At 44.7% G+C, this 17,801-nt stretch overlaps 2 protein-coding genes across 2 annotated transcripts; both read left to right on the forward strand.

Moving 5' to 3' along the window:
- The first annotated feature begins 70 nt into the window (after nt 1–70).
- LOC108939175 (neurofilament medium polypeptide-like) lies at nt 71–7,523 on the forward strand. Its single transcript, XM_018760319.2, has 5 exons — nt 71–765; nt 3,341–3,822; nt 3,956–4,091; nt 5,538–6,060; nt 6,738–7,523. Coding segments are annotated over exons 1-5 (1,665 nt in total). The 5' UTR covers nt 71–243; the 3' UTR covers nt 6,740–7,523.
- Nucleotides 7,524–12,333: 4,810 nt separating this feature from the next.
- Nucleotides 12,334–17,585, forward strand: LOC114909182 (protein phosphatase 1 regulatory subunit 12A-like). The gene is made up of 6 exons (XM_029246484.1): nt 12,334–12,411; nt 12,608–12,672; nt 15,151–15,241; nt 15,437–15,625; nt 17,160–17,298; nt 17,410–17,585. The coding sequence occupies exons 1-6, from the start codon at nt 12,334–12,336 to the stop codon at nt 17,478–17,480; spliced, it is 633 nt and encodes a 210-aa protein (XP_029102317.1). The 3' UTR covers nt 17,481–17,585.
- Nucleotides 17,586–17,801: the final 216 nt, after the last annotated feature.

Here is a 17,801-nt window from a genome sequence, read left to right on the forward strand (position 1 = left end):
ACAGACCGATGTAAACCCGGAAACGATACTTTTATTGGAGTTCTAGTTTTGTTTCACGGCAGAGGCGGGAAGCCGCACTCCGACAGACCAAGCGACAGTGAGACCGCGCGCGGACATCAGCGCGACAAAATCCCCCCGGACGCACGTGGGACTCCGCCATTAGGTAACAGCGCACGCGGGCCCTCCTCCACTGGCCACTGGCAGTCGCCGACACGCCCCACCGCACGCGCCTCTCTTCCTACAATGGGGCCTCTCCGCCACGCCCGTTTCCTTTTATGGTCCGCGGGCCGCCCCTCCCCCCGCCGGGTCCGAGACGGGCTCGAGCTCCGTACTTCGCGATGTCCTGTGAATGAACATCCCCGGTTCGGGCACTTTTGGGGCCTTTTCAGAGTTGTCAGTCAGCAAAAGCGGCAGCCAGTTCAAACTAAGGTGACCCCATGCGCCGGAGCTGAGTCATTTGCCTCCAGAGACACGTATTTGGAACACAAAATGACAGCGAAACATCGGAAAGGGAAGAGCAACCACAAGCACGACGAGAACTCTTTGCGGCACGATGTCGCGGAGCAGGAGGCGCGCGGCGGACACGGAGGCGCGCTGCTCTTCGTCCTGCTGCTCCTCGTGGTGGTCGGCGGCGCGAGCGGCGCCTGGTTCTGCCTCCAGCAGCATCAGAGCGTGACCCACCTGGCCGAGAGCCTCGCGAGCGTGCAGAAGAATATGGTGAAGCTGCAGACGCTGCAGGAAGAGACGAGAAACAGCAACGAAAAGGTAGAAACAAAATAAAAATCAACAGAAATTCATCAGACTAAATGAATAAGACAATTTGAAGTGGCACTCTTGTTACGTAACCATTTGTCGGTAATCATGTCAGAGCGAGCACCAAAACAGTGCTGTTAATCACACATCATTGATTTTCAGTTATTCAAGGCGATAAAGTTTTTTTTTTTTTTCCTTCTTTCAAACGGGAGCTGTTACTGCGCTTACTCTGCCCGTACCTGTGTCTGTCCAGAGTGTGTGAGATGCGGGCCAGCGGTGCAGCTCTGGAAAGTGGGACAGGACGCACCTCTCGGCGCGCGCTCAGCAGCTCGCCCTTTAATTCGGGCCCGGTGTCCTTGTCGCGCACCTGTGAGCCTCGCGCGCGCTCGCGGCCGCCAACTTGACTGACGGGCGCACAGCGGCGCGATCGCGTTTCCCACTGTCCTCTGCGTAGGGCCTGTCAAAGGTGGGCAGGAACGCAGACAGCTGCTGCTCTTCCATCCTGGGCTCGTGCGTTATGCAGGCTGCATTCCGCTCCATGCTCTCTGTGCGCTTATTGTTCTTTCGCAAACACGCCTTCTGATGTCAGGTTCAATAACAAATGCGAGGATCTTGAGTTTCTTGGTATTTCTAAACAGCAGACAGTGAAGTGTTTGGAGCGGACACCTTTGGAAAGGACCCGGGTCGCGATCCTGCTCCTGCTGCTGCGGCGTTTCTGGTCGCGGATCTAACCCTGAATTGCTGCGCCAACAATGGATGCGGCATCAAGCGAGACTCATAGTGACCGCCGCTCATGTGGTTCCGAAGGCGAGGGAGGAACAGAAGTGGTTTACCAGTGTCTTCTTCCGTACACGTCTGGGGTGCACGCAGAGAGGAGTATGCAAATGCCTCACGCCTTGAGCTAGGCTAGAACCCCATACCCACCAAGAAGCACCTGGCTTTACCTGCTGTGCCACCGTGCCCGGCACATCAACAGCACCCAGCTATATAAATGGGTAAAGCATTCTCAGTCGCTTTGGATGAAGGTGTCAGCTAAATAAAGGTTGACAATAATTCCTGTAATTATTTCTGTAATTAATTTCACTCTTATGATCGCACATCTCATAATCTTCCACACTAAGGAAACATCAAAAACTGGCATCGGTAACATTTTTTTGTTCACATACTACCAGAGCTGATGGGAAGATCTGATCCAATTTAATGTCAAACCCGCAGAAACGGAAAGTAGAGGAAAGATGTCAAGGCCTTTTCACAGCACGGTACATGACATGGCTCCGGAACTTTGGAAGCGTCAGAGGAAAGGTGGATTTGTTGTAATGGCCAGTGTTTGTTTGTTGTGCGTGGAGGCTGGACTGTGGGCACACAGCGCTGAGCGAGGGTGCCCAGTTGCTCTTTCTCCCGGTTTAAATTTAGCACATTGCATTTACAGCTGACCTCTGTAGTGAATCTCTGCAGTTGACAACAAGCAGTGCTATAAATGTCTTCAATGATTTGTCACATTTGCTCCTCTGTTTTTAAAATGACCATCAGGTCTCCCCAACAGGACGATCCTGCCACACAGCAGACTACTCTGCACTTTTTATGAAATAAAATGTGTGTATCAATAATCCCAATTTTGAAAAGACTTTATATTATTACAGAGACTAAATATTAATATCTTTTTATTCTGCACAGATGTTCTAACATTAAAAAAAAAAAAAGTTTTCATTAAGGGTATGGTTAACTCTAACCGTAACCTTAATCCCTGGAAAGTAATTCCAGGATTTAAATTTCCCTCCTCATTAATCTTTGCTGTCAAGCATTCTGAACAAATTATATTCCTAAAGTAAAATAGTCTTTTTCTGCTGCTTTAAGAGTCTGAATAGACAGCGCTAAAACAAAATTATCGATCAGCAGAAAAAATCGAAAGGCTCTTTTTGAGTATGAATTATTCTGAGGTAGTCAAGGGTGTCGGACACCGTTTTATCCACAGAAGACCAGAATGAGTCTGTTACCGGATGCTGCCAAGCATTCAGAGTGAAGTCCCTAATTAATGCTGGGCAGTTTTGTTTCTTTGACAGGATATTTGTGTTAACTGTGAATGTTTTAAGCAAATCTGAAATTAAAAATAATTTACACATCTTTTTTTCAGTGGGGATCTATTTCCCAATAAACAGCTTCATTAGCATTACTAAAATTTTAGGTTTTAAGAGGAATCGGGGACTCAGTCGAACTGTAATGTAATTTTCCTCCCAAGGCTCTCATATCTATTTACTAATTATAAGTACGAGAATATCCTGCCCTGATTTAATATTGGATTATTAAAAAAGCAAATATCTTAGACAATGTAATTCTACAAATCTTATGCCTATAAATCTTATCTTATGTATTGCTGTAGGACCCTTGATCAAGGTACTTACCCCAAGTTGCTCCAGTAAAAATGATCCAGTTGAATAGGTACAATTGGCACTATAGTAGCAAGAGCTGCTGCCTTTGGACCCAAAGATCATAGGCTTGAATCTCAGAAGAGGATCAGCGTAGAAAACATAAATGCACTTTACTCTGTGTGTGTTTTTTAAGATGTTGAATATGCCCTATTTCTGCTCAGCTCTTCAGCACTGAAAGTATTGAGCAGCGTCTCCATGCCCTCGAGGCAGCCCATGCTCTGACTCAGAGGCAGGCAGGAGTATCGGCCACAGAGCAGCTGAAGACCTCCGACCTCTCCGCCCAGGTTCTTGCCCTCCAGGGCGAGATGAAGGCGAGGTTGGCAGAGGTACTGAAAGACACAACAGTAGACAAGCAGCTGGACGACCTTCAGAGTGCCATACGGGCCAGTCAGGAGGAGCTAGAGGTGGCAAGACAGGAGCTGAGCGCGTTGCAGGCCTCTCAGTCGGAACAGGCCAACAGCCTTGCCAGGCTCTCAGAGGTGCTGGCCACTACTGAGTCCAGGCTGCAGCAGCGGGACAAGCAAGTCGAGGTGATGGAGAGACAGCTGGAAGTTCAGGCTGTGGAACTCCTGGGTCTGAAACGGTCCCTGGTCCGACATGAGACTCAGCTAGAGGCAAATGCACAGGACATTGCCCACGTGAAGTATGTTGATCACCTGGTACACAATGTCACGACATACAGTAGATCATCACATGTGCTTATTTCCATGTGCTGTTTCAGAGGGTTTGAAATCCTTGACCTTTCAGCTCTCACCTGGTCCCCATGTGTACTCCAGGGAGCTGCTGGAGGCGGAGAATACCACGGTTAAGGAACAGCTTAGTGTGGTCCTCCAAAGCCTGAAGGAACAGAGCGCCACCAGCCAGAATTTGCAGGCTGAGCTCCAGGCCCAGATGGAGGCCGTCCAGAAGCAGGTAAATGAGCCGCAGCAAGCAGCACACCCCCCGCGGAGCTCAAGCTGCACACAATATCTTTATAATATCTATATAATATCTCACACAAGGCCACATATTCAGTACTTGTCACAGGTTTTACTCCCTAAAAAAAGATTAAACTGGCTCACTGTTTATTCACATTCACGTTAATGCATTTGGAAGGTGCTTTTCTCCAAAGTGATGTGGAGTTTAGTGTATACAAACATGAATGCAACAAGAAGGATCTTTAAATAGACATACAGTTATCGAAACGCAGCTTGGCGGTCTTATACTACAGTTCTCCTGGTACTCATCACTCAGGTAGCAGCCTATAGAAATGAAGCAGGAAATGCATATGTAATTGTGGGAGAGGGTGTGCAGCAAATGTTTGTAGCTTCCAGAAGATGAGGATAGAAGTGTGCCTGAAAGAGACTGAACACCTCCATCACACTGGTGTCAAATCTGAGAACCGACGGACTTGGTTTGGGCTTTTTTATGGGTGGGACTACCAAGCGGCCACAGATGGAAGTGCTCTTGGTGCTCTCGCTGGGGTGTAGTGAGTGCTCTTGTCCTGCAGGTGTTATAAAACATCTACATACATGTTTTAAGTCATATACCAGTGTATTTTTTATAAATGTGCTGCTGTAGCACGGAGCAGTACCCTTTAGACTGGAAAAGTTTGCATCAGTCAGTCTGTTTATCCATGAAGAAACAAATCTAAGAAACCACTGGAGTAGTTGAGACTGTGTACTGTTATATATTTGGCCCTTATGTTTCATTCTCAAACTGCGTCTGCGTGCGTGTGTCTGTGCGTACATTTAGAATTTTAATTTTTTTTTGTTTCAAGTATTAAAAGTGTTTTGTACTTAATTCTGTTAAGACATGTGATGATTATTTTCTTTTAAACCTCTAAGCCTGTAAATGTACTGATATTTTAGTTATAGCTGGTGTACAGTAAATGTGTATTATTAAATGTGAATTTTACAGTGTATTTTCAACATTTGATCATTCTGACAACTTTTGTTCACAGCATGCTGAACTCAAAATGTATTATTGCCACACTCTGCATCAGCGTGTCACGTACCTTTCACGCACGTAATTTTTATGAAATCACTCCTGTCAGTTGTGAAGGATGTGCCCTTCAGAATGAGGAAATCTCTGATTTAACTTGACAACACATGTTAACCCCGCATGACTCAAACCTATGCAAATGTCAGTTAATGCAAATTGTTTAACCCCTTCTGAACTGACTGCGGTTCAGGTTCGAAATGATGCAACTTCCATCCCAGTGATGGCTTCTGGTTGTATACATCAGCAGAATTCCTGCACGAATGTTTACAAGTAAAGCTGTAGTTATTTTGCATTGTCCTTCAGTGGCCTGAATGCGCGAGTCTGTCGTATGCAGAGCTGCTGTGCCGGTCTCAATGGGCCGCTTCTGTGTTCCAGCTGGAGAAGGGGAGTCAACGTGATGTGGCGCTTCTGGTGGAGAAAACGGTGGCCTTGAACCCAGAGGAGGAGCAGGCAGACAAGCTTTCGAAAGAGGAGGAGAACATAGAGGAAGAGACAGCCCCCGAAGACAAGGGGGAACAAGACGAACAGGAAATGCCAGTGTCTGAAGCTCAAGAGCTGGAGGTTGTGGAGGGTGCGGAGGCCCAAGCTGAGGATGTTCAAGAGGAGTCAGAACATGAGGCTGTGGAGGGACAGGAACAAGAGGCCACAGAAGCACAAGAAGAGGAAGCCGCAGAGGCTCCGGAGGAAGAAGTATTAGAGGAGCAAGAACAGGAAGATGATGGGTTACATGAAGAAGAATTCCTGGAGGAGAACCTAGTGCCCTTTGAGGAAGAAGTGCAGGTGCAGTCAGCCCCCATTCCAGGCTCGTCTCCTTTGGAGGTGCAGGGCGAGGCCCCGGGTGCGGGAGACGAGGAGGACGACGATGAGGGGGAAGAAGAGAGCTCAGTTGAACAGGAATGTGAGTCGGTCCTATTTAGAATACACACGTTTGGACTTTGTAAAGAAAGTACCATCTTTTCATATTTAAAGTGTACGGCTAGTTAAACCACTGTTTAATATACGCCAGAGACATTGCCCATGTTAGCTCATCATACACTTATGCCATGTGGATTTAAGCATGCAGTTTTTCTGCATGTACTCATCAGAATAATGCACGTTAGTAGCACACATTTTCATTAAGTAAGTCTGGGCTCTGAACAGAATTTAATAGTATAGTTGATGTTAATACACACACACATTTTCAGAGCCGCTTGTCCCATACGGGGTCGCGGGGAACCGGAGCCTACCCGGCAACACGGCGTAAGGCCGGAGGGGGAGGGGACACACCCAGGACGGGACGTCAGTCCATCACAAGGCACCCTAAGCGGGACTCGAACCCCAGACCCACCGGGGAGCAGGACTGTGGTTCAACCCACTGCGCCACCGCACCCCCTGATGTTAATACATTCAAATCTAGTAATGTGAGTTTAGGAAGTGAATATGAATGTAACTTTATGATACTGGGTGTGCCTAGTGATATATGAGCTCAGTTTGCTATTAATCTTTTCAGTCCACTAAAAATGTTGTAGAAGTGGTTGCTTGTACTTGTGTATTTCAAAAATGTTTGTTTCTTGTTCTTGTTTCTTCATTTTCCAGAGTATGTGGAGCATGTGCCAGCAGGAGGCGCTCTTCCACTCACGGCACCCACCCCTTCATTCACTAGAAAGGATGGACAAGAGGAGTCCTTTAGGCAATCAGAGGGAAGGCAATAAAGCCAGGGCACCTTTTCAACATGGAAAAGCCGGATGCGCCAAATCACAGCAGTTCAATTCATGGCCTTGAATTTAAATTATTGAAGATTATTTGAAAGGACTTGTAGAGGAAAGCAACGGTGAAAATTCAGGGCGCAGTGTGCTAATACCAACCTCGAAAGCCTTAATCCTTTTTAAGAATCCAGTTTTCTTTATACTCTTCTCCACAGATGTCAAGTTTAATTTTTCCATTTCACAGAACGTAAAATGGCCTGAAGAGAGCAGTGCCAGTTTCCACCAGCAGGGGGCGGCCTGAAGCCTCTGCGGTCATAGTCGATTAGAAAACACAAAGTGTGTGTAGTTTACTTGAAGATGACTTTCCTTTATTATTATTTCTTTCCTTTGCATCTTAGAATTTGTATTAAACGGTAGAAACGGGTGTGAAAAAAAATGTTTACACTTTTAAGCATTATGATATTGGTATCAGAAAAGTATGAGGTGAAAAGGTGTAACGACTGCTTCTTTATTTTTTCTGAGTGCCACTGTGGTCCACGAACGATGGGTATTAATATCTTGGCTAGTCTTTTGTTCCTTTTTGTAGACGCATAAACTCCACTGCATTCAGCCAGGCCTGAGTTGGTACGTCATGCCGAAGAGCAGATTGCAGAGAAGTATTTTAAATAAAACGTGGTTCTCCTTTTTTACACTCTGCTCTGCATTTGTTCTTGTTTGTGTCCTTGTCCATTGTTAGTCACATTTTAAAAATAAGTCCAGCGCTAAAAGTGCTATCCATAATTGGCAGGTCTCCCTGATTGTGTTGGAAAGAAGCTATCCTCTTTCCTGGACTGTAAGAGACACATAGTTTCACTACTGCCTTTCCATTCAGTCACTTTTTAGTTAATTAGGTTTGCTTGGGTTACACAGAGATTTAAAGTATTCTCATTTGTAAACATATGTATAAACACAATTGGGAATGAAAGAGTGCTTGTTACTCAATTTGTTTTTAAATCCAATCATTACATCACAAGTGTTTGTCCTATGCAGGGTTGGTGAGTTCCAGAGCCTACCCTGGATACACAAGTCTGTGGTAGGGAACACTGAGGCCAGCACACCACAATTTTATTTATTTTTAACCCATTAACTTGAAACAATGTGCAGTATTTGTCAGCACCTGGGCACTTTCAGTTCATTTTATTATTCCATATATTCAATAAAAACACACACACACTTTCTGAACCGCTTGTCCCATACAGAGTCGCAGAAAACCGGAGCCTACCCGGCAACTCAGGGCATAAGGCCAGAGGGGGAGGGGACACACCCAGGACGGGACGCCAGTCCGCTGCAAGGCGCTCCCAAGCGGGACTCAAACCCCAGACCCACCAGAGAGGAGGGCCCGGTCCAGCCCACTGCGCCACCACGCCCTCCTCCATAAAACCATCTTACCCTTCCTTATTAGCTGGGTGGGCTCTATAAACATGTCACATGCAAAGCAAAAAAAAAGAAAATGCTGTCAAATTTCTTTTTAATGTTTTTATTGGCTTCAAGCTACATTCAAATTGAAACTAAATAAATGAAAAAAATGTTCCCCAAAATTACCATTTAATGCCAACTGTAGACTAATTAAAATAATTCTCATAAACATGTTTAAATAATTTTTCTTGATTATACCAGAGACTTATTATTTGGGTCCTACATTCCTGCACTGCTTGGGTGCTCTTTACTGTCCACTAATGGCTAGGTGAGGAATTGCAAGTGGCATTTGCTCAACAACAGACACATTAACAATAGCTAAGAAAAGAACAATAAAATACTCAAGTTTTGTAACATGAGGAGCCAGTATACATGCATATAAACAGTTGCAAATTACTGCTCCTTTTAACAAACTGTTAAAAGCAGTTACAGTGTTGATTTTATACTGTATATTGTATCTGCAAAAATACAAATGTTCATTCTTAATTTAACTGACAGATTCGTTCATAATGACCAATGAGTACTGTGTCCTAAAACGGGCTCTTAGCATCATACTTTATAGAGGTTTTGTTGTAATCACCTATAGTTTGAGCAACTTATCTATGTCTGAATTACAAATTGCACTCGAAAGCTTTAAAAGACCACAAAGCAACCGTAGTTCAACCCAGTCATAACTGATCTTACCATAAATTACTTCTGAACTGAGTGCTGAATGCACGCATACATGATCCAGATCTTACATGTTGTCATTTCAGATAAGCACGGCCCTCATCCACTTAACATACCTGTGAAATAGCACTGGTTTTAGAGCTGGGGGGGGTAATTGCTGGTTGTGCTTGTTTTAATTCATCTTCACATCCTAATTGCTTAATTGAACCCTTTTATTTGGATAATATAGATCTGGTGTTCCAGCCATAAGTCAGTTTCTGTTGGCTTACATAACTTTAGAGACCTGTTTTCCCTACAGCCTTGTTTGTTCCCCCCAAGCTGTATTCTTGAGTTCTTCTGCTATGCTCCTTAGCTTTATGTCTGAAGTGAAATTAACTTTTGAATCAACCCCCAGGTTTTATCAGACTATGTGCTTGTGAAGGACACACTGGTATTGTGAGGTATGGCTCTCTTGCCCAGCTGTACCTCCTGACCTATGTGTGATAACATGTTGACAGCCTGGGATAAGAGGTGTGAAAGTGCTGGTGGGATTCTTAATTTGTGTGTGTGTTTTGAACTGTGTGTTGGGAAAAGTACGATTCTCTTTCAAGTTGACTTGGTAGGTAATAGAGAAGCTTCATACAATGGCCTCCATAAAAGTTACTGTATACTAATGAGTTAATATGTAATTGTCATATAATAATGGAATGCTGGTGCAGAGAGTACTGCTGATACCTCAAAGTACCCCAGCTGTTTAGGAGTAGGTTTGAATTGGGCTTAGTCTGTGTGGAGTTTGTGTATTCACCCCATGTCCAGGTGGGTTTCTTCCAGGTGCTCTGGTTTCTTCCCACAGTCAAAGAACATGCTGTTCAGGTGAAATCATGCTACATTTCCTGTACTTTGTGTGACTGGGAATGTGTGTGGTTACCCTGTGAAGGAAGGGTGTCTCATGTTGCGTTGCCTCACCACTATTGTGGCTAGCAATTCTGGGATAAGCTTTGGACCCCAGTGATTCTTAGCAGCATAAGAGGTTAATGAAAACAGATTGGTGATATGTCATATAAATGAATACAGTATGTTTGCCACAACTGAAAGGGCAGTGAAGTAGCCTGTAAAATGTCATTACTGTATGGTCTTGCTTTATCATCAATAGTTGGTAAAGATGGTTTAGCTTTAGATCAGATAGTTATGCTTATTTTGACAGTGATCATAATAAATTTAACATTCAGCTGTGTGCTAAAGCCCTGAAGTGACTCTTCTTAAATTGCAGCTAAACTAATGACAAAACAGTATCCCTACTAGGTGGGATTTGGAATTGAGAACACACCTGATCAGCAGTGTAGGTAAGGAAATTCCAGCAGAGGCTGGAGGGTCCTAAAACGTCTTGCATATATTTAGTTGAATCTGTTCTCCAAAACAACTTATGTTCTGCTACTTACAGTTACTTACCCGCTTACATTGCTGGGCATTCCACTGGTGGTATTTAGGGTAAGGTACTTGCTCAAGGGAGCTGGGATTTGAACCTGCAACCTTTGGGTCCAAAGGCAGCAGCAGCTCTAATGACTACAATTCCAGCTGATCTTATAAACCCATGGAAACACCAGTGGAGCTGGGATGGGGTATGAGCTCACAACCACATTTCTTTTTGCTATACTCTTGCATTAGTTCCAGTTAGTGATCTGACAACTGGAACTGAGCCTCAGATACTTTTCCTGTATTTTGCAATGAAATATTCACACAGATCCCCTTACTTATGCAAGTTTGCTTGGAGATTTAAGATAAATCTGTCCCCTTACTTTTCTGCCTGTGATAGGAATCACTTTTTAATATGCTGGTGACAAGCAGGGGAACTGTGCCTAGGGGAGCTGGGAATAATGTATTTATATGGTGGGGGGGGAGAGGTAGGGCCTTTTTAATGATGGACTTTTTTTTTTTTTTTCCTCTCTCCCCCTGAGAAATTTCCAGATCACAGGTAAGGTTATACTGGGTGGAGAAAAGAACTGATGCTAAAGTACGCAGGTGAGGTGAATCAGGAGTTGCACAGAAATGTAAACTAATGCTGCTGAAGAAAAGGTTTTGCATTCGACTCAACGAAGAGACAGATGATGGCAGGCTTCGCCTGCCCAGTATTACACTGGGTGCAGAGGCGCCCTGGTAAATGAAAGTAGGCTGGATTGGGGTGTGGATCTGCCCTGGATTGAAGAAGTACGAGAGAGAGATGAGTGTGCCTTTAAATAACTGAATGACAGGCCATTGGCTCGCTCTTATCCGCTAAGTGGAGATAGCGTATCGGTGCGGAGCGGCCGCTTGTCAGCCTGCCTCTTGACTCCGTGTGGTTATCGAGGGGGGGAGGGGGTAAAGAGTACCCTGGTCCTATTCACTTCCTCCTCCTCATCACTCGTAGACAACTCATACAGCCTCTACCCTGCGGCACTGCAGTCTCTTCCCCAGTCGGACCTCCTGCGCTTCTGCAGTCTTCAGTCGGGACCATGCAGGCCTGTCTGCCCAGGTAGGATGGGTGCTGCCCTTAATGCCTCTCTTCCCTCTCTGTGCTAGCAGAGCTGCAACGATCAGCATCTCTTGGGGACGTGGCGAAGCCGCCTCCCTGCATCGAGCATCTTGCACAGTGCAATAGATGGCAGGGAGGCCTCTTTTTTTTTTTTAACCAGGGACTTTAACAGTGTCACCTGATTTACACTCTTACGTACTGTCCTCGCTCCAAATACGTGCCACTATGCCGGGATGTTAAGTATGAAAATCTTTGCTCTGGGTTTCGGGATGTAAGTGGTAGGTGCCTGTTCCACCTCTGGAGGGCTTTTTGGGGGCTGCTTCTGTCCCAGAGCAGACCCACTTGTGAAATCAGGCCATCTTGCATGCAACTTGTCCCACTTGCCAATGTACACAATGAAAAATAACTTTTTTTTTTTAAAATCAGTTAACAAGTGTAAATAAGGGTTAGTGTTAATACACATTTTGCCAACATACTTCATCTGCAAAAACAATTTTTTTTTTTTTCCATTCTTCATGGAAGTCAAATTGAAGGACTTACTACTGACAAGTTACTGCAAAGATGACAAATTAAACCTTTTTTTTTTTTTTTCTTTTGTGTCCAGGTTTTTAACATAGTTTCATTGCCCTTGTACTGTATTACTCTTTCCAGTACCGGAAATGATTGCTCCGTTTCTGTTGAATGTTAAAAGCCAACACGTGGTGTGAACTAAGTTTTAGGATTTATGTATGTACCATAACCATGATTGTCAGGGCAAGTAAAGCCATGATAGCTGAGGATGAACCCGTGTGTGTGTGTGTGTGTGTGTGTGTGTGTGTGTGTGTGTGTGTGTGTGTGTGTGTACACACAGCCATATATACATCCCTCCACTAGGATGAGGGCTGAGATCTTGGAGATCCTTCAGCACGAACTGTCAGGTGACTCCCTTTTGGTCCTCAACAGCACTATGCCGGTAAGGCCGTTTGCCAAGCATTAGCTCCACACATGCGGCATTCTGGGACATGAATAATACAGGGGAGCGTGAACCCGGCTCCTCTGCCCCTCCCAGCCTTTGGAACACAGATCAATAAGTAGTGAGAGATCACTGGCGGCTAGGGGTGCCTTTAGGTCTGTGCCTCTGTCACACATGACAGCTTTTGGTCCCCTAGGCTCGTGGCACCAAAAAAAAATATGGAAGTGATGTTCCAGAGAGCCATGGGACATGTCACCTCAGGTGTGCAGCGGAATTGACACCTATTGGAAGAGGCTCCATTCATTCTGCTTTCACCACCTTGTATTTTATATTTTAATTAAACCAGTTTTAAATGGCTTCAATTCGAATGCTCTTACCAGCATTTTCTGAGCATACAGCCCCTAATGGGGAAATACTGTCTTTCACACTGGCTCCTCATCTTAAACAGGAGTCTGTTCATAACTCTGTCTAATTCCAAACCTTTGTTTTCCCACTAATTCTCAGATGCGACATAATACTGACTTCACTGCATTTATTCACGTAACAGGTAATCTTAACTCCAAAGTAAGTGGAAATAGTTTAAAGCGCTCTAACATTTTCCTCCATCCGCTATCAATAGCCGCTGTTCCAGTGCAGCATCATGGTGATGGAGAGCCTATCCTGGACACATAGGTGTGAGGCAGGTGTCCAGTCCATTGAAATTACTGAAAAAGCCTGCTCCTATATAATATCTATTTCTGATCCATCCATCCCATAAATGTGTGGGATGTTGGCTTCTCTTATCAATTGTCAGTTTTTCTAGTCTTTTTTTTTTTTTTTTTTTTTTAAATGGGCTAGGTACAAAAAAAAAAAAACTGTGTGGGTTATAGAACTTGAATTATATAAAAAATACTGACTTCTTATTTTCATTCATTAGAAGACTTTTCTCCATAAGTTGCTGTTAATGTAATAAACTAGTGCAACATTTGCTTTCTTGGTCGTCATAACCCTCCAGAGGAGCGCATAAGCTGTGAACGCCGCGCCAGTGAGTTGAATCGGGTCGGTATCACGCTCCTCCTGCTGGGGCAGGTTTTACTGTCAGCTGGTGGATGGGAGTGGGAAACACTTCAGACAGATTTTACAATGAGAATATTGAATGGTTTAGAAAATAGTTCTGAAAAGGAAATGGAAGAAACTTTATACTTTTCAGAAGGCATAGTATGAGGAGCTAGAGTATGTGCACTTAATTTAGCTGACACTTTTCTCCAAAGTGACTTACAAATATTAACCCATTTGTACAGCTGGGTAATTTTACTGGCGCAAGTACCTTGCTCAAGGGTACTACATGTGGAGGTGGGATTCAAACCTGTTGGTCCACAGGCAGCAACTCTAACCGCTTCACTACCATGTGGTCCCATGTAACAATGTTCATCTTATATCTCATGCATTTTAAAAAAAAAAAAAATAAAAAAATGTTAAGGGGTAAGGAGAAGTCTCACCTCAATGTTCCAGTGAATTAAAGGTGTGAAAATGACATACCGAACTCTTGCTAATATTTTGGAATGAAAAGATGCTGCAAAGGTGTTGTGCCGCCTCTTAGATATTGAATCCAGTCTTTCATTATGTTGGTGTACAGAATCACAAATACTGTCACTTGGAGGAAGGGGGAGAGAAGTACAGTATGGGAAGTTGAAAGGTGTGACTCACCGACCAGGTGCCGGAGAGGGAGAATGCGCCCCGGCCTGTTTTTCTGAAAGCACGCCGCCTCCAAGAGGGTGTTTTTGAGGAAGTACTACGAAGCTGATAAATCCAGATGAAACGCTACCTTCGGAACACTCAATCATTGCATCGTGTCTTTTACTACACTTTGGGCGCAGAAAACTCGTAAGATGGCTTATGTAGCAGCTGATGCTTCAAAAACAAAAGATCCATGTTACTCGGAGGTGAATGGCTCTTATTGCGAGATAAAGGGATTCGCTGCACATTTTGACAGGCACTGAGAAATTTTAAAGTTTTATACCCTACAGCCAAAGCTGACTGCAGGCAACGGCAGGGATATTTAATCAAATTTTCGACGTTACGTAAACCCATGTGATCTCAGGAGAAGCCCGGTATTATAGTTTTTAATAGCTGTTTGACCTGAGGCAAATAAGCCAAGGGTGTGGATCTGTAAGGTTGTGCGATAGAGACTTCTACATACCGCACAGCTGAGTCAAAAAGTTAAGTTTATAAACATCCTCTTAGAAATAATGTAAAAATCTTTTTTTACCGCCTGCTGATCTCTGATCACTACGTTGAGGAACAGGGTGTCCTGTATTCTCTCATTACCAATGACACGTGTTCGCATGCTTTCCTTAGGGTTTGTGTGTAATTGTCTGGTCATCTACGAGACATTTGAATTTATATTACATTTTAGGAACAGATTCAATAGCTCATCCACAGGGTACGGTAAAAAGAGCAAATTTTTTTTTTTTTTTAGTTGCAGTGGAGCTCTTGTGCTTTCACTAGGTTACCTATAATATTAAACTGACACACAGACTTGTTGTACAGGTACTATGGAATGTACTGTAGTATGTAAATTTGCATTCATTCATTTGACAGATGTTCTCTCCAAAGCAACATTTACTATAGTGCAACTGTGTAGAAAATGTCACCTTGACCCTGATGGATTCAGACTGAAGGTTAAGATGTTTGTACTGTATCTCTGTGACTTGACAGGAATGTTGCTGTGTGTATTTATTGCTTCTTTATTTTTTGCAGATCGTATTTGACACCGGTGAGGGACGAAGAGGCCGAGTCCCAGAGGAAGGCGCGGTCCCGGCAGGCAAGACAGACGCGGCGTTCGACCCAGGTATGGGGGGAAGGGCCAAAGAGCTTCCCCGCTGGCTGTCATTGAGCTCTCTCGTGCTGTACTGCATTGAATCCCGGGTGGTATCGGCAGCAGGCACTTGTCAATCAAGCAAACTAGTAATGATTTGGTTTGGATCTCTGGATCCTGACCGGCCCACGCTGATGAGTATGAGCAATGTCTCTATGTCCGTCACAGGGTGTTACACTCTCAGAACTAAAGGAGGCACAGAGGATCTTCGGGCAATTGCCTTCAGACAGACCAGCTGATGGACCTGGTCTGGACAGGACAGCAGGTGCAAAAGATGAAGGGCTGTCCCAAGGGGCAGAAGCCCCATCAAGGGATCCAGAGGCAATTCAACCCAAGTGGGACAAGGATGTTGATGAGGTGAGAGAGCCCTCAGATCTCTCTCACTGAATAGTACTCGCAGCCTGAGTGTCACTACTCTTACTGTAGTGTAGTGGTTAGAGCCCGCACCCCCTGTGGGTCTGAAGGACTCAAAGGGCTCAGATCACACCCCCTGCTCTAGTGCCCTTGATCAAGGTACTTATGCTGCACTGTTCCAGTAAAAATTACCCAGCAGTATAAATTTTTTTTTTTTAAAAAAAAAAAAAAAGTAGCTTTACATTATCACTTGTACTGTTAAAATGTGCATTTATTTAATACGAAATTACATAACATGCTGCATTGATTTCAGACATTTATATCACAATGTGTTTTTATCTGTGCCAAAGACCTTTGGTGTGATCTGCATATATATACCTTTACAGTTTTCATGATTTAGCAGATACGTTCTCCCAAAGGAGTACATGTTTCACGGTATACCGTAGTACCTTCAACAACACAGGGCTTTAGAATTTGGCCCATACCACTGTTTATGCCAGCCCACGTTATATAAGAAGAAGCCTATGGATAGGACATACTAAGGTGATCACTACAGGGTGTGTGATGGAAGTTGACAGAGCTGTTAAAAGATGAGGAGAGAAGTAGCTCCTAAAAAGATGCTTTTTGAGACCTACCCTGAATGCTGGAAGGGATTTGTTTGTTTCAGCAGCAGAGGGATGTCTGCGAGGCCGGTTTTAAAACAATGGCGTTTTGATGCCTTGTGATGAGAGGACATTCGGGAGGATTTCTGATGACGTAACCTTGTGTGATATGCACATTTAGTCATTGAGATGATGCTTTTCTCCAAAGTGACTGATGGATGGCTGGTAGTGTGGTAGTTGCAGCTGCTGCCTTTAGACCCAAAGGTCACAGGTTTAAGACTTGCCTCCAGCTGTAGTACCCTTGACCAAGGTATTTACCCTAAATTGCTCCAATAAAATCTCCCAGCTGTATAAATGGGTGAATTGTAAATAGCTTAATGATGTATGTCACCTTGGAGAAAAGCATCAGCTAAACTAATAGATTTGAAGCTACATACTCATTTACCCATTAATACAACCGGGTTGCAGGGGGCGTGGTGGTGCAGTGGGTTGGACCAGAGTCCTGCTCTCCAGTGGGTCTGGGGTTCGAGTCCCACTTGGGTTGCCTTGCGACGGACTGGCGTCCCGTCCTGGGTGTGTCCCCTCCCCCTCCGGCCTTACGCCCTGTGTTGCCAAGTAGGCTCCGGTTCCCTGCGACCCTGTATGGGACAGGCGGTTCTGAAAGTGCGTGCGTGCGCGCAAAACTGGTTTCCCCCCTTCCCCGAAACTGAACCAATTCATGTGAAGTACTTTGCTCAATGGTACTACAGCAGTAGGTAGGATTCAAACCAGTGACTTTGGGATCCAAAGGCAGCAGCTCTAACCACTATTCTACAATCTCCTCTTTTTGTATCTGTCTGAGATACTCCTGTGGGTGATGTAGCCACATCAACGGGTGAAATGATCTTTTCTGTTGAAGCAGGATGACGATGATGATGATCTTTTTAACATTCAAGCTTGGTAATCTGAGGCCCGGAACAGGAACCGAAACTGAGAGCCCTTCCACATCTTGCACCTCACCTCCTGCTGGTTGCTCCGTCTTCCATCCACTCTCCAGCCTGTCTAATCGGCCCTCAAAGGAACTGGACCAAAACGGTAAGACCGTTTCCCATTTACGCCTTAACACTGGAGAACCGGTTTTTTGAAAAGACCCTTGAGGCTTCTCAACCATGTCCCCAAAAGTGCCTCTCTAACCTGGGTTTGCAGTCTATTCTGCTGGCTGTGCAATGCAAAGACTCGAAAACACGAGTTCCATCACCAGACTGCTCAATAAATGATGTAGGGCTGCGTGGAAAAATTTCATCAAGTCTCTGACCGGACCACGACTATGGTCTCCACAGCATCGGAATACACTGCTTTCACAGAAGGCTCTTTATATCCCTTCCTTATATTTAAAGCTGCATGCAAATAGGTCTTTGCCATCTATCAGCTTCCAGTTCTGATGACCTGTCAGTGTCACATGATGCTGTTTACTGCATGGGGCTTAAGTAGCTAGCGGTGTCGTTTCATCAAATGCCAATTGATGGCCCCAGCAAATGAGTGGAGAGACGGCAACTGGAGCGACACCGTCAGTGCTTCAGAGCTGGTGCTCTCCCTGA

The sequence above is a fragment of the Scleropages formosus genome, chromosome 19 (assembly GCF_900964775.1).
Source record: "Scleropages formosus chromosome 19, fSclFor1.1, whole genome shotgun sequence".
NCBI classification, from domain to species: domain Eukaryota; kingdom Metazoa; phylum Chordata; class Actinopteri; order Osteoglossiformes; family Osteoglossidae; genus Scleropages; species Scleropages formosus.

Bases quoted from the DNA above. Each gene is read 5' to 3' on its own strand.
- LOC108939175 (XM_018760319.2), top strand. From the start codon at position 244: ATGGGGCCTCTCCGCCACGCCCGTTTCCTTTTATGGTCCGCGGGCCGC. The intron at 3,823-3,955 runs GTATGTTGATCA...TGTGTACTCCAG, and splicing joins CAGGACATTGCCCACGTGAA to GGAGCTGCTGGAGGCGGAGA. The intron at 4,092-5,537 runs GTAAATGAGCCG...TCTGTGTTCCAG, and splicing joins TGGAGGCCGTCCAGAAGCAG to CTGGAGAAGGGGAGTCAACG.
- LOC114909182 (XM_029246484.1), top strand. From the start codon at position 12,334: ATGAGGGCTGAGATCTTGGAGATCCTTCAGCACGAACTGTCAGGTGAC. The intron at 15,242-15,436 runs GTATGGGGGGAA...TGTCCGTCACAG, and splicing joins AGACGCGGCGTTCGACCCAG to GGTGTTACACTCTCAGAACT. The intron at 15,626-17,159 runs GTGAGAGAGCCC...TTAACATTCAAG, and splicing joins GGGACAAGGATGTTGATGAG to CTTGGTAATCTGAGGCCCGG.